At 37.1% G+C, this 13,189-nt stretch overlaps 1 protein-coding gene across 2 annotated transcripts in view; it reads right to left on the bottom strand.

The window, feature by feature from the left end:
- The window catches only part of LOC137625262 (putative neural-cadherin 2), a 113,032-nt gene that overhangs the window by 86,748 nt on the left and 13,095 nt on the right, over positions 1–13,189 (bottom strand). For both annotated transcript variants that reach the window (XM_068356058.1, XM_068356057.1), the window contains exons 2-8: positions 11,543–11,756; positions 7,199–7,407; positions 5,674–5,834; positions 3,800–3,959; positions 2,853–3,038; positions 1,238–1,521; positions 53–491 (exon numbers count right to left, since the gene is read on the bottom strand). In XM_068356058.1, coding sequence (XP_068212159.1) covers positions 53–491; positions 1,238–1,521; positions 2,853–3,038; positions 3,800–3,959; positions 5,674–5,834; positions 7,199–7,240 — 1,272 coding nt within the window. In that variant the 5' untranslated portion in view covers positions 7,241–7,407; positions 11,543–11,756. The remainder of the gene's footprint in view (positions 1–52; positions 492–1,237; positions 1,522–2,852; positions 3,039–3,799; positions 3,960–5,673; positions 5,835–7,198; positions 7,408–11,542; positions 11,757–13,189) is intronic.

The raw sequence follows: 13,189 nt of genomic DNA, 5'->3' as shown, positions 1-13,189 counted from the left end.
CTCCATTGTATAACCTCACTAATATAAGTGAATGAAACATGATATAACTCACCTCGTCCTTCCAGATTACATCTAGTCTATGCCAAGACGAATCCGCAAGCGAATAGGAAGCGATGAGACTGAGGACTGACGGGCCAGCTCCAAGGTCCAGCTGCAACGAGGGTTTCCCGCCACGCAGCTCGAGGGAGAACATGTCACTGAATGTTGAGGAGGGCATCACTAGGTGATCTGGGCCTGAGTACAAGAGCGTGGCATCTTCGCTACTGGTAAAAAAATCCAAACTGATGTGGACGTCGGCGCAGGAGGGTATGGATGGCACCCATGCCCATCCGCCACCACGATACCCACTACCCGTACCGAGTGCCACTGGTCCTCCACCACTGCCTCCTCCTCCTCCACCTCCTGCCCCTCCCCCTTTTCCACCTCCCCCCTCGAAGTGACGGATGAGTACCTTACATCTAAAGCCAGATGTTCCATGTGGGCAGATACACCTGGAGGAAAAATTAATTTGAAGAATTAAATTATGATTTACAAAAGAAGGAAATGTAATAATATATACTCCGTACTGTACACACACACTCACACACACACACGTGTGCATATATTTATATATATATATATATATATATATATATATATATATATATATATATATATATATATATATATATATATATATATATATATATATATATATATATATATATATATATATATATATATAACGACAAATGCAACCATTTCTAGTCACCTGCAGGACAAATACCTCAGACATGTTACTAATCCTATCTAGGGTTTGGCAGGTTTTAATCACCATGCTGGCTAACTGTGGATTGTTGATGGTGGGAGATTTTTGTCTGATTGCCCACAGTAAACCATCCTGGTACAGATTTGCTAATCATAGTGATATGCAAAATCTTTCACCACGTTTTATATATAAATATATATATATATATATATATATATATATATATATATATATATATATATATATATATATATATATATATATATATATATATATATATATATATATATATATATATATATATATATATATATATATATATATATATATGTGTGTGTATATATATATATATATATATATATATATATATATATATATATATATATATATATATATATATATATATATATATATATACATATATATACTGTATATATATACCCATCCATCCTGTATACATCACTTAGTACAGATGTCCTTTAACCTTACCTAGTCCCAGTATCAGTAAGAATACACCTGCCTCCATTCAAACAAGTGTTGGTAGAACATGTGTCGTCTTCGAACTCATGTGGACTTTGGCAGCTGCAGCCATTTTGAATATTGACCCAGGGTCCCACCAGAGCAGAGGTGTTGGCATCAACCACAGAGAAACCGCTACCCAGAGACACTCTGGCAGAGCAGCCCTCCCTGCAAATGCTAGACTGGTCGTGGGAGTTCTCCTCACAAGCTCCAACACCCACGTCCAGTACACTTACACCCATCGCGTGCTCCAGCTGCAGAAACATCAACATTATCATCAATGATTTCATTTAGTAATAACTCATTTAAAAAAAAAAATGTATTTGACATGTTTCATCCATTCTAATTAAGAAAAAAGGCACTAACACAATTGATATCTTTCATCCTCCCTGAGTCTTTCCAGCACTACAAGTTCTACTCCTATCCAGCTCTAGAACTTTTAATAACATTAGACAAAATTACTCACTGTCACTTCCAATGCCACTCTTCCCCTACCTCTACTGTACATTTTCAACTACCCCAGACATAATCTAATCTTTGCCATTCACATTGCTAAAACCTACCCTAACAAAGAGGGTATTTGAATAGGATGTTACTTAAAAATTTATTTTGCCCCCTTAGTCTATGCGGTAAGGAAGATTTGAATGCCAAAACTGGACATAGAATGGAATGTAGTAAGCAGGTTTAGAATATGGCATCCCATATTATCCATTGGGTCTAACAATGGTTAGTGCTAGATTAGCACTACCTGAACATTCCTCCTTTCAATGTACATTGTTATGATATGAAAAATTCTTAGAAGTGAATATCAGTATACTTAAAAGGGTATTAGAAGTTGTTTTTAGCTACTGACTGATAACTTCAATTAACAAAACATTATTATTTAATGTGGCAATACAAAACAACATAAACTATATATTTATCAGGTCATTTCAATTTAGTTTCCAATTACTGGAACATGATCTGATCATTCATTCAATAAGAAAAATTGAAAATAAGTACCCACAGAGCCTTTTTGAAGGTGACAAGGATCTAGACTAAAGTAGGAAAAACATGGGAAATGGAAAGTTGAATACAGAACAGAGTAGTCCCTTCAGTTACTTGAAATCATATCTATGGCCTAATGACAGAAATAACATGGATAATGTAACTTCTGAACCAACCAAATTGAAATCCATTGAGGGACATGGGACAGCCCACCTTCTTGTTTATCAAGGTACATTAGGTCGGGAACCCTAAGTTAGGTTAGGAGGGAGACCATAGGTTAGGTTAGGTGGGGATCCCTAAGTTAGGTGGGGATCCCTAAGTTAGGTGGGGATCCCTAAGTTAGGTTAGGTGGGGATCGCTAAGTTAGGTTAGGTGGGGATCGCTAAGTTAGGTTAGGTGGGGGACCGTAAGTTAGGTTAGATATCCTAGGATAGGTTAGGTGGGGGACCGTAGGTTAGGTTAGGTAGGGAACCCTAGGTTAGATGGTGGTCTTTTGTTAGTACACATTTCAATTACTGACCCATTTCGTCCAAAAGCAACTACAAAGGTCACATACTCTGGAGACAAAATTGACCACCACAATGGGACGCAAACTCACCTCCTGTTTCCTGTGTAGGAGGATATGATGAAGGTTCGTAGGAGAAGGTGAGGTCAGCCATATCCGGGTAGATGGCGTAGGAGGACCTTTGACCTGCTGGACGGACACTGCTTCCACTTCTTCCTTGCTGAAGGACACCCACTCTCTTACTATGGACACCAAGTAGTCCAGGAGGTTCATATCATTCTGTGCAATAATAATAATAATAATAATAATAATAATAATAATAATAACAATAATAATAATAATATTATTATTATTATACTACTAATAATAATAATCTTTATTTCTCAATAGGTTTTGCGTTACGTTACTTACACTAATCACTTTCATATTATCTCTCTCATTTTACCTGACAATTCCACAACATAAAATAATATTTCTCTCTCTCTCTCTCTCTCTCTCTCTCTCTCTCTCTCTCTCTCTCTCTCTCTCTCTCTCTCTCTCTCTCTCCTGACCAGAATGACGTCTAGGAAAGCCATTGTTTTTTTATTCTTAAACAATGTGAGAAAAAGTCTCTCTCTCTCTCTCTCTCTCTCTCTCTCTCTCTCTCTCTCTCTCTCTGATAACCAGAAAGACCTCTACTCCCTAGTCATAGCCTTTTTAAACTATGTGAGAATTTCTCTCTCTCTCTCCCTCCCTCCTCTCTCTCTCTCTCTCTCTCTCTCTCTCTCTCTCTCTCTCTCTCTCTCTCTCTCTGATGACCACAGAGTCCTCTAGTCAATAGTCATAGCCTTTTTAAACAATGTAAGAGTCTCTCTCTCTCTCTCTCTCTCTCTCTCTCTCTCTCTCTCTCTCTCTCTCTCTCTCTCTCTCTCAGGAAGACCTCTAGACATTAGTCATAGTATTTTTAAACAATGTGAGAATTATCTCTCTCTCTCTCTCTCTCTCTCTCTCTCTCTCTCTCTCTCTCTCTCTCTCTCTCTCTCTCTCTCTCTCTGCCTCACCTTTTCTTCTCGGACAATCCGGTAGGGATTTATGGCCAAGGTTATAGGCGTGGCAGCTGTAACCTCACGATAACTTAAGGATTTGACCAGCACGGTGACATTAGCGTTGACCCCAGACTGACCTTGGCTGGCATCGCTGACAGAAAAGCCCAGGTTATAGCTGGAGGAGAGAAATAAATGGCGTTATTAAGAAGGTTTTTTTTTTTATTGTGATATTGTTGGATATATAAGTTTATTAAAATAATCTATAGGTTGATAGTTTTTTTTTAATTAATTATGTACTAGTCGCTAGCTGATATGAAATCATGTTTTTGTTCATGTTTTATAACTCAAATATTTACCAATTATTTATTTCCAAACGATATAAAAAAACAGGAATTAAATATGTAATAAATTTTATTCAAGCCTCAATAAAACTAGATCAATTAATTAAAAACAAAAGGATTACACCATCAGAGAAATATGAGCAAATTTCTATTTTACATAGCATAGCAATTTCAGTCAAAATATACACTTGAAATTTTTCAGAAATTTAAATTTCACTATAACTTTTCTACATAGAAGAATATCTATACAAAATATCTTGAATCATTTAGCCTACATTTATATTAAAATGTGTAAATAGAAGAAATATTAAGATATTTATAATCTTTTTTTAAAATTAATTTCTCTCAAACACAACTAGTTTAAAGAAGAATTTACAAACCCAATTTAATTCAAATCTATAGGAGAAAACATTTTCAAAAACATAAAACAATTTGTCTAAAGTTATGAAATAAACGTTAAAAATTACTATACAAAAGATGGAAGAAATGAATTAGATTCAAAGATAAAAGGTTAAAAAGGAAGTGTCGATTACAGTGCACCCCAAGAGGTACTTTGTAGTAGGTTGGCAAAATTACCAGCCAACCGTTGAGATACTACCACTAGAGAGTTATTGGGTCCTCTGACTGGCCAGACATTGGATCCCTCTCTCTGGTTACGGCGTTCATGTTGAACAAGCTGACATAAGTCTCTTTTATATAGTTTATATATGAAAGATTTATTTCAATATTGTTACTGTTCTTAAAATGTTATTCTAATTGATCAACACTTCTCTCATAGTTTGATTATTTCCTTATTCCTTCTCCAGAATGGGCTATTTTATCTTGTTGGAGCCCTTAGGCTTATAGCATCCTGCATTTCCAACTCAGGTTGTAGCTATTAATAATAATAATAATAATAATAATAATAATAATAACAATAATAATAATAATAATAATAATAATAATAATAATAAAATTTATTTCATTTACTCACTGGTTATTTTTTCCCAGTTAGAGCCCTTGGACTCATAGCATCCTGCTTTCCCATCTAGGGTTATAGCTTCACTAATAATAATAATAATAATAATAATAATAATAATAATAATAATAATAGCAACAGTATATTTGGACTATTTTTTCCTTGTTGGAGCCCTTGCGTTTATAGCATCCTCCTTTTTCAACTAAGATTGTAGCTTAGCTGATAATAATAATATTAATAATAATAATAATAATAATAATAATAATAATAATAATAATAATAATAATAACAAAAATAATATATTTATTTCATCATTTACTTTCCTCACTGGGCTCTTTTCCTCAGTTGGAGCCCTTGGGTTCATGGAATCCTGCTTTTCCAACTAGGGTTGTAGCTTAATAATAATAATAATAATAATAATAATAATAATAATAATAGTACATTTGGACTATCTTTTTTCTTGTTTGAGCCCTTGGGTTTATAGCATCCTGCATTTCCAACTTGGGTCGTAGCTTAACTACTACTACTACTACTACTACTACTACTACTACTACTACTACTACTAATAATAATAATAAATGGCAACTCACCTCCCATCTCTAGTAGCAGGCTTCATTGAGAGATCCCCAGTCTTCGTATTGAGCAAAAAATTCGGATGCTGCTGTTTCCAGCGGTAAGTCTTGGAGGCGGCGTCCCAGTCGTCGGGGTCCTTCACGTATATCCTTCCGAGGGGGACTGGCGTCGTCTGGGGCTGCGAGAAGGAAGGGCGTGGGGGCTAGATAAAGCAATACTGGAGGAGGAGGAAATGCAATTGAGGACTGAAACGGGGGGCTGAGATTTATGAGATAAAAGGGGAGGGGTGTTAGTTGAGGGGTACGAGGTTAGGGGGAGGAGAAAGCTGGTGAGAATGAGGGGAAAGGAGGAGGAGTAAAAAGAATGGAATGAGGGAAAATGAAAGGAGAAAGAGTAAATAGAAGGGAATGAGGGAAAAGGAAGGAGAGAAGGAGTATAAAAAAGTGAATGGGAGAATATGAAAGGAGGAGGAGGATGGAAATGAAGGAAACGGAAAGGAAGAGTATGGAAATAAGGGAAAAGGAATAGAAGAGAAGGAGGAGCAGCAAAAAGATGGGAATGAAAGGAAAAAAAAAGATAGAAACGAAAATGATTAGACGAAAAACTAGAGAAAAACGGAAACTGGGGAGAGGAGAAACATAAGTAAATGGAGGAGATTAAAGGTATATAGGTTTAAAGGTCACTCATGGGTGGCAGTGGCAAAGGAGAGGTCAATGCCCTAGAGACTGACCATATATACATATGGGCAGCGCCCAAGGCCCTCTTCACTCAAGCTAGGACCAGGGAGGGTCAGGCAATGTCTGCTGATGACTCAGTAGGTACACCTGTAGGCTTCCCCAAAGCTTTTATGGGGTTCGAACTCAAGTCCAACAGATTGTTAGACATAGATATTTTCAATGGGTTACCAAAATAAGAAGAATAAATGATAAAACATGGAAAACAGATGTAAGAATAAGAACATGAGGACAAATAAAAGCAGTATTGGAAGAGAAAATAAAAGAATTACAAAATCAAATATGAAAGAAAGAGAGTGAGAAGATACGAATGATAAATAAATGGAAAAAGAAAACTAGTCAGAAGGAAATAAGATTTGAAAGCAGAAAAAAAATATTGTTCAACTGAAGATGACAGAAACAACTTAAAAACACGACCTTTAAATTGAGGTTATTTTACCTTATTAAAGTATTTTTTTTTTTGCATTATTTGTTGCAACACAAAAAAAAACCTTAAGTGAAAAATGGTTGTAATAAAATCTCTCTCTCTCTCTCTCTCTCTCTCTCTCTCTCTCTCTCTCTCTCTCTCTCTCTTAGAACGAAACTACTCTTTTGATAAAAAGAATCGTCCATTATTTCAAACATCCAACATGAATCACACACTGACTTCTCTCTCTCTCTCTCTCTCTCTCTTAGAACGAAACTAATCTTTTGATAAAAAGAATCCTCCATTATTTCAAACATCCAACATGGATCACACACTGACTCTTCTCTCTCTCTCTCTCTCTCTCTCTCTCTCTCTCTCTCTCTCTCTCTCTCTCTCTCTCACCTGGACAGTATGTACAGTGATGACCTTTGACGCCGGCGCCATAGGATTGTCATTGAGGTCAGCTACGTGAAGGGTCAAGGTTACGGTGGCGGAGAGCGGTGGAGATCCAGCGTCCCCCACCAGCAAAGGAACTAAAAGGGCGCGCCGCTCCTCCCGATCCAGGGCGCTTTTGGTCGACACGACGCCCACGCCTCTCCCTTCGTCGCCTCCTACGGGAGAAAGGGGAGTAGTGAGTGGGGCAGACCCAGTTAAACGAATATCAGAAAGAATGAGGGCCATACAAGGAGGGCTGGACAATCTATATAAATTCAGATCTAAAACAATATGGTGATTTTGGCAATTTCTCAAGACCAGGACGAAGGAAGGACAATATGGCAGGAGCAGACCCACTTGAAATAACCTGATGATTTGGTAATTCCTCAAGATAAGAGGGCCAATGTGACAGGGGCAGACCCACTTGAAATAACATAATGGTTTTGACATTTTCTCAAGATAAGAAGGCCAATATGATAGGGGCAGACCCACTTGAAATAACCTTATGGTTTTGATAATTCTTCAAGATAAGAAGGGCAATATGAGAGGGGCAGACGCACTTGAAATAACCTTATGGTTTTGATAATTCTTCAAGATAAGAAGGCCAATATGACAGGGGCAGATCCACTTGAAATAACCTAATGATTTGGCAATTTTTCAAGACTAGGAAGAAGGACAATATGACAGGGGCAGAACCACTTGAAATAACCTGATGGTTTTGAAATTTCTCAAGATAAGAAGGCCAATATGACAGGGGCAGACCCAACTGAAATAACCTGGTGGTTTCGATAATTTCTCAAGATAAGAAGACCAATATGACAGGGGCAGATCCACTTGAAATAACCTAATGATTTAGCAATTTCTCAAGACTAGGAAGAAGGACAATATGACAGGGGCAAACCCACTTGAAATAACCTGATGGTTTTGAAATTTCTCAAGATAAGTAGGCCAATATGACAGGGGCAGACCCACTAGAAATAACCTGATGATTTTGATAATTTCTCAAGATAAAAGGCCAATATGACAGGGGCCGATCCACTTGAAATAACCTGATGGTTTTGAAATTTCTCAAGATAAGAAGGCCAATATGACAGGGGCAGACCCACTAGAAATAACCTGATGATTTTGATAATTTCTCAAGATAAAAGGCCAATATGACAGGGGCCGATCCACTTGAAATAACCTGATGGTTTTGAAATTTCTCAAGATAAGAAGGCCAATGTGACAGGAGCAGACCCACTTGAAATAACCTGATGGTTTTGAAATTTCTCAAGATAAGAAGGCCAATATGACAGGGGCATAACCACTTGAAATAACCTGATGGTTTTGAAATTTCTCAAGATAAGAAGGCCAATATGACAGGGGCAGACCCAATTTAAATAACCTGGTGGTTTCGATAATTTCTCAAGATAAGAAGGCCAATATGACAGAGGCAGACCCAATTTAAATAACCTGGTGGTTTCGATAATTTCTCAAGATAAGAAGGCCAATATAACAGGGGCAGATCCGCTTGAAATAACCTAATGATTTGGAAATTTCTCAAGACTAGGAAGAAGGACAATATGACAGGGGCAGACCCACTTGAAATAACCTGATGGTTTTGAAATTTCTCAAGATAAGAAGGCCAATATGACAGGGGCAGATCCACTAGAAATAACCTGATGATTTTGATAATTTCTCAAGATAAAAGGCCAATATGACAGGGGCCGATCCACTTGAAATAACCTGATGGTTTTGAAATTTCTCAAGATAAGAAGGCCAATGTGACAGGGGCAGACCCACGTGAAATAACCTGATGGTTTTGATAATTCTTCAAGATAAGAAGGCCAATGTGACAGGAGCAGACCCACTTGAAATAACCTGATGGTTTTGAAATTTCTCAAGATAAGAAGGCCAATATGACAGGGGCAGATCCACTTGAAATAACCTGATGGTTTTGAAATTTCTCAAGATAAGAAGGCCAATATGACAGGGGCAGACCCAATTCAAATAACCTGGTGGTTTCGATAATTTCTCAAGATAAGAAGGCCAATATGACAGGGGCAGATCCACTTGAAATAACCTAATGGTTTGGAAATTTCTCAAGACTAGGAAGAAGGACAATATGACAGGGGCAGACCCACTTGAAATAACCTGATGGTTTTTAAATTTCTTAAGATAAGAAGGCCAATATGACAGTGGCAGACCCAATTGAAATAACCTGGTGGTTTCGATAATTTCTAAAGATAAGAAGGCCAATATGACAGGGGCAGATCCACTTGAAATAGCCTAATGATTTGGCAATTTCTTAAGACTAGGAAGAAGGATAATATGACAGGGGCAGACCCACTTGAAATAACCTGATGGTTTTGAAATTTCTCAAGATAAGAAGGCCAATGTGACAGGGGCAGACCCACTTAAAATAACCTTATGGTTTTGAAATTTCTCAAGATAAGAAGGCCAATATGACAGGGGCAGATCCACTTGAAATAGCCTGATGGTTTTGAAACTTCTCAAGATAAGAAGGCCAAGGTGACAGGGGCAGACCCACTTGAAATAATCTTATGGTTTTGATAATTCTTCAATATAAGAAGGGCAATATGAGAGGGGGGCCGATCCACTTGAAATAACCTGATGGTTTTGAAATTTCTCAAGATAAGAAGGCCAATATGACAGGGGCAGACCCACTTGAAATAACCTGGTGGTTTTGAAATTTCTCAAGATAAGGCCAATATGACAGGGGCAGATCCACTTGAAATAACCTGATGGTTTTGAAATTTCTCAAGATAAGAAGGCCAATATGACAGGGGCAGATCCACTTGAAATAACCAGATGGTTTTGAAATTTCTCAAGATATGAAGGCCAATGTGACAGGGGCAGACCCACTTGAAATAACCTGATGGTTTTGAAATTTCTCAAGATAAGAAGGCCAATGTGACAGGGGCAGACCCACATGAAATAACCTTATGGTTTTGATAATTCTTCAAGATAAGAAGGGCAATATGAGAGGGGAAGATCCACTTGAAATAACCTGATGGTTTTGAAATTTCTCAAGATAAGAAGGCCAATGTGGCAGGGGTAGACCCACTTGAAATAACCTTATGGTTTTAATAATTCCTCAAGATAAGAAGGGCAATATGAGAGGGGCAGATCCACTTGAAATAACCTGATGGTTTTGAAATTTCTCAAGATAAGAAGGCCAATATGACAGGGGCAGACCCACTTGAAATGACCTGATGGTTTTGAAATTTCTCAAGATAAGAAGGCCAATGTGACAGGGGCAGACCCACTTGAAATAACCTTATGGTTTTGATAATTCTTCAAGATAAGAAGGGCAATATGAGAGGGGAAGATCCACTTGAAATAACCTGATGGTTTTGAAATTTCTCAAGATAAGAAGGCCAATGTGACAGGGGCAGACCCACTTGAAATAACCTTATGGTTTTAATAATTCCTCAAGATAAGAAGGGCAATATGAGAGGGGCAGATCCACTTGAAATAACCTGATGGTTTTGAAATTTCTCAAGATAAGAAGGCCAATGTGACAGGGGCAGACCCACTTGAAATAACCTGATGGTTTTGAAATTTCTCAAGATAAGAAGGCCAATGTGTTAGGGGCAGACCCACATGAAATAACCTTATGGTTTTGATAATTCTTCAAGATAAGAAGGGCAATATGAGAGGGGCAGATCCACTTGAAATAACCTGATGGTTCTGAAATTTCTCAAGATAAGAAGGCCAATGTGACAGGGGCAGACCCACTTGAAATAACCTTATGGTTTTAATAATTCCTCAAGATAAGAAGGGCAATATGAGAGGGACAGATCCACTTGAAATAACATGATGGTTTTGGAAATTCTCAAGATAAGAAGGCCAATATGACAGGGGCAGACCCACTTGAAATAACCTGATGGTTCTGAAATTTCTCAAGATAAGAAGGCCAATATGACAGGGGCAGATCCACTTGAAATAACCTGAGGGTTTTGAAATTTCTCAAGATAACAAGGCCAATATGACAGTGGCAGACATACTTGAAATAACCTAATGATTTGGCAATTTCTCAAGACTAGGAAGAAGGACAATATGACAGGGGCAACCCACTTGAAATAACCTGATGGTTTTAATAATTTCTCAAGATAAGAAGGCCAATATGACAGGGGAAGACCCAATTGAAATAACCTGGTGGTTTCGATAATTTCTCAAGATAGGAAGGCCAATTTGACAGGGGCAGACCCACTTGAAATAACCTGATGATTTAGCAAAACTTACTCAAGACCAGGGGCAAGAAAGAAGACCAATATGACAGGGGCAGACCCACCTGACTATACTTACTTTTCTCGAATCTGACTTTGACTGCTGACTTAATGTGGGGTGGAGCTCTCGGATCTAAGGCTATCGTGAAAGGAGGACCGTGACCTTCTCTCCAGTCGTCGGGGTCACCCAGCTTGACCTCGGCCACGACCTGCGGCTTGTCGTTCTCCAACACTTGCACTTCTTCGGGTTTCGCCAGGAACGGCGGGTTGTCGTTCACGTCTGTGACGTTCACCTAATAATAATAATAATAATAATAATATTAATAGTGCAAATAATAACAATAACAATAATAATAATAATAATAATAATAATAATGATAATAATAATAATAATAATGATAATAATAATAATTAATAATAATAATGATAATATTAATAGTAAAAATAATAATAATAATAATAATAATAATAATAATAATAATAATAATAATATTAATAGTAAAAATAATAATAATAATAATAATATTGATAATAAAAAAAATACTAATACTAATAATAATAATAATAATAAATGCGTACAGGATGTTAAAATTTTTATGTATCCCTTTTCGACTAAACTACCAAAATTTTAGACCTCTCTCTCTCTCTCTCTCTCTCTCTCTCTCTCTCTCTCTCTCTCTCTCTCTCTCTCTCTCTCTCTCTCTCTCTTCTCATACTATTCATTAACTGAATATCTATAACTATCTGAAATCCCTATTTACTACTAAATGTAATAAATGGATGCATATATAGAATTTGAACCATAAAGCACATGCTGGGGCCAGGGAGGCTATCCAATTGATGATTTCATATGAGGGTTTGTATAATACAATGAACATTATCATAAAATCCAGACAAAAAAAAAAAAATGCTCATGGAGTCGATAATTATGTGAAATAATTAAGTTAACAATTGTATTTCTTTCAAATAAACTAAACACAGCAAAATAATCCTCAGAATGACTTCAGCTTCCTTAATAATGTGATTTACAGTTAAGCTAGAGGGGCACTCAGTAGAGCGCAGACCTCCACCGTGGCAGCTTATTTCTCGACCTTAACATGTACTAATTGGCGTGGATTTTTATACACTCAAATATGAACAAAGTTTAAAGTCTGTGACAACAATGTCCAAACTTATGACTGATTACGTGAATTGGACATTTTGCTTTACCCTGACCTTGACCTTTAACATTGACCTTCCAAAATCTAATAATTTCCATATTCTTGGTAAATAACAGTTAATCCCTGTAATACTCATTACTCAACGATTAAAATTGTTGCCAGGAGCCTGTTCACAAACAAACAAACACACACAAACAGGAGGTAAAACATAAACTCTGTCAGGGCAGCTTATTTCTCGACCTTTTGCTGTAAGTGACCTTGACCTTTGACATTGACCTTCCAAAATTTAATAATTCCCCTACTTTTTTTATATAACAGTTAATCCCTGCAACATTCATTACTCTTCGATTAAAATTGTTGACAGGAAGCTGTTCACATACCCACACACACACACACAAACAGGAGGTAAAATATAAACTCGGACAGGGCAGCTTATTTCTCGACCTTTTGCTTGACCGTGACCTTGACCTTCGACATTAACCTTCCAAATTTTCACCATTTCCAGCTTTTTTTTTTTTTACATAACAGTTAATTCCTGTAAGTTTCACTACACTACGATTAGAATT

This window comes from Palaemon carinicauda, chromosome 32, assembly GCF_036898095.1.
Source record: "Palaemon carinicauda isolate YSFRI2023 chromosome 32, ASM3689809v2, whole genome shotgun sequence".
Taxonomy (NCBI): domain Eukaryota; kingdom Metazoa; phylum Arthropoda; class Malacostraca; order Decapoda; family Palaemonidae; genus Palaemon; species Palaemon carinicauda.
The sequence above is the reverse complement of the archived record's forward strand: the minus strand, read 5'-3'. Positions and strand labels throughout refer to the sequence as shown.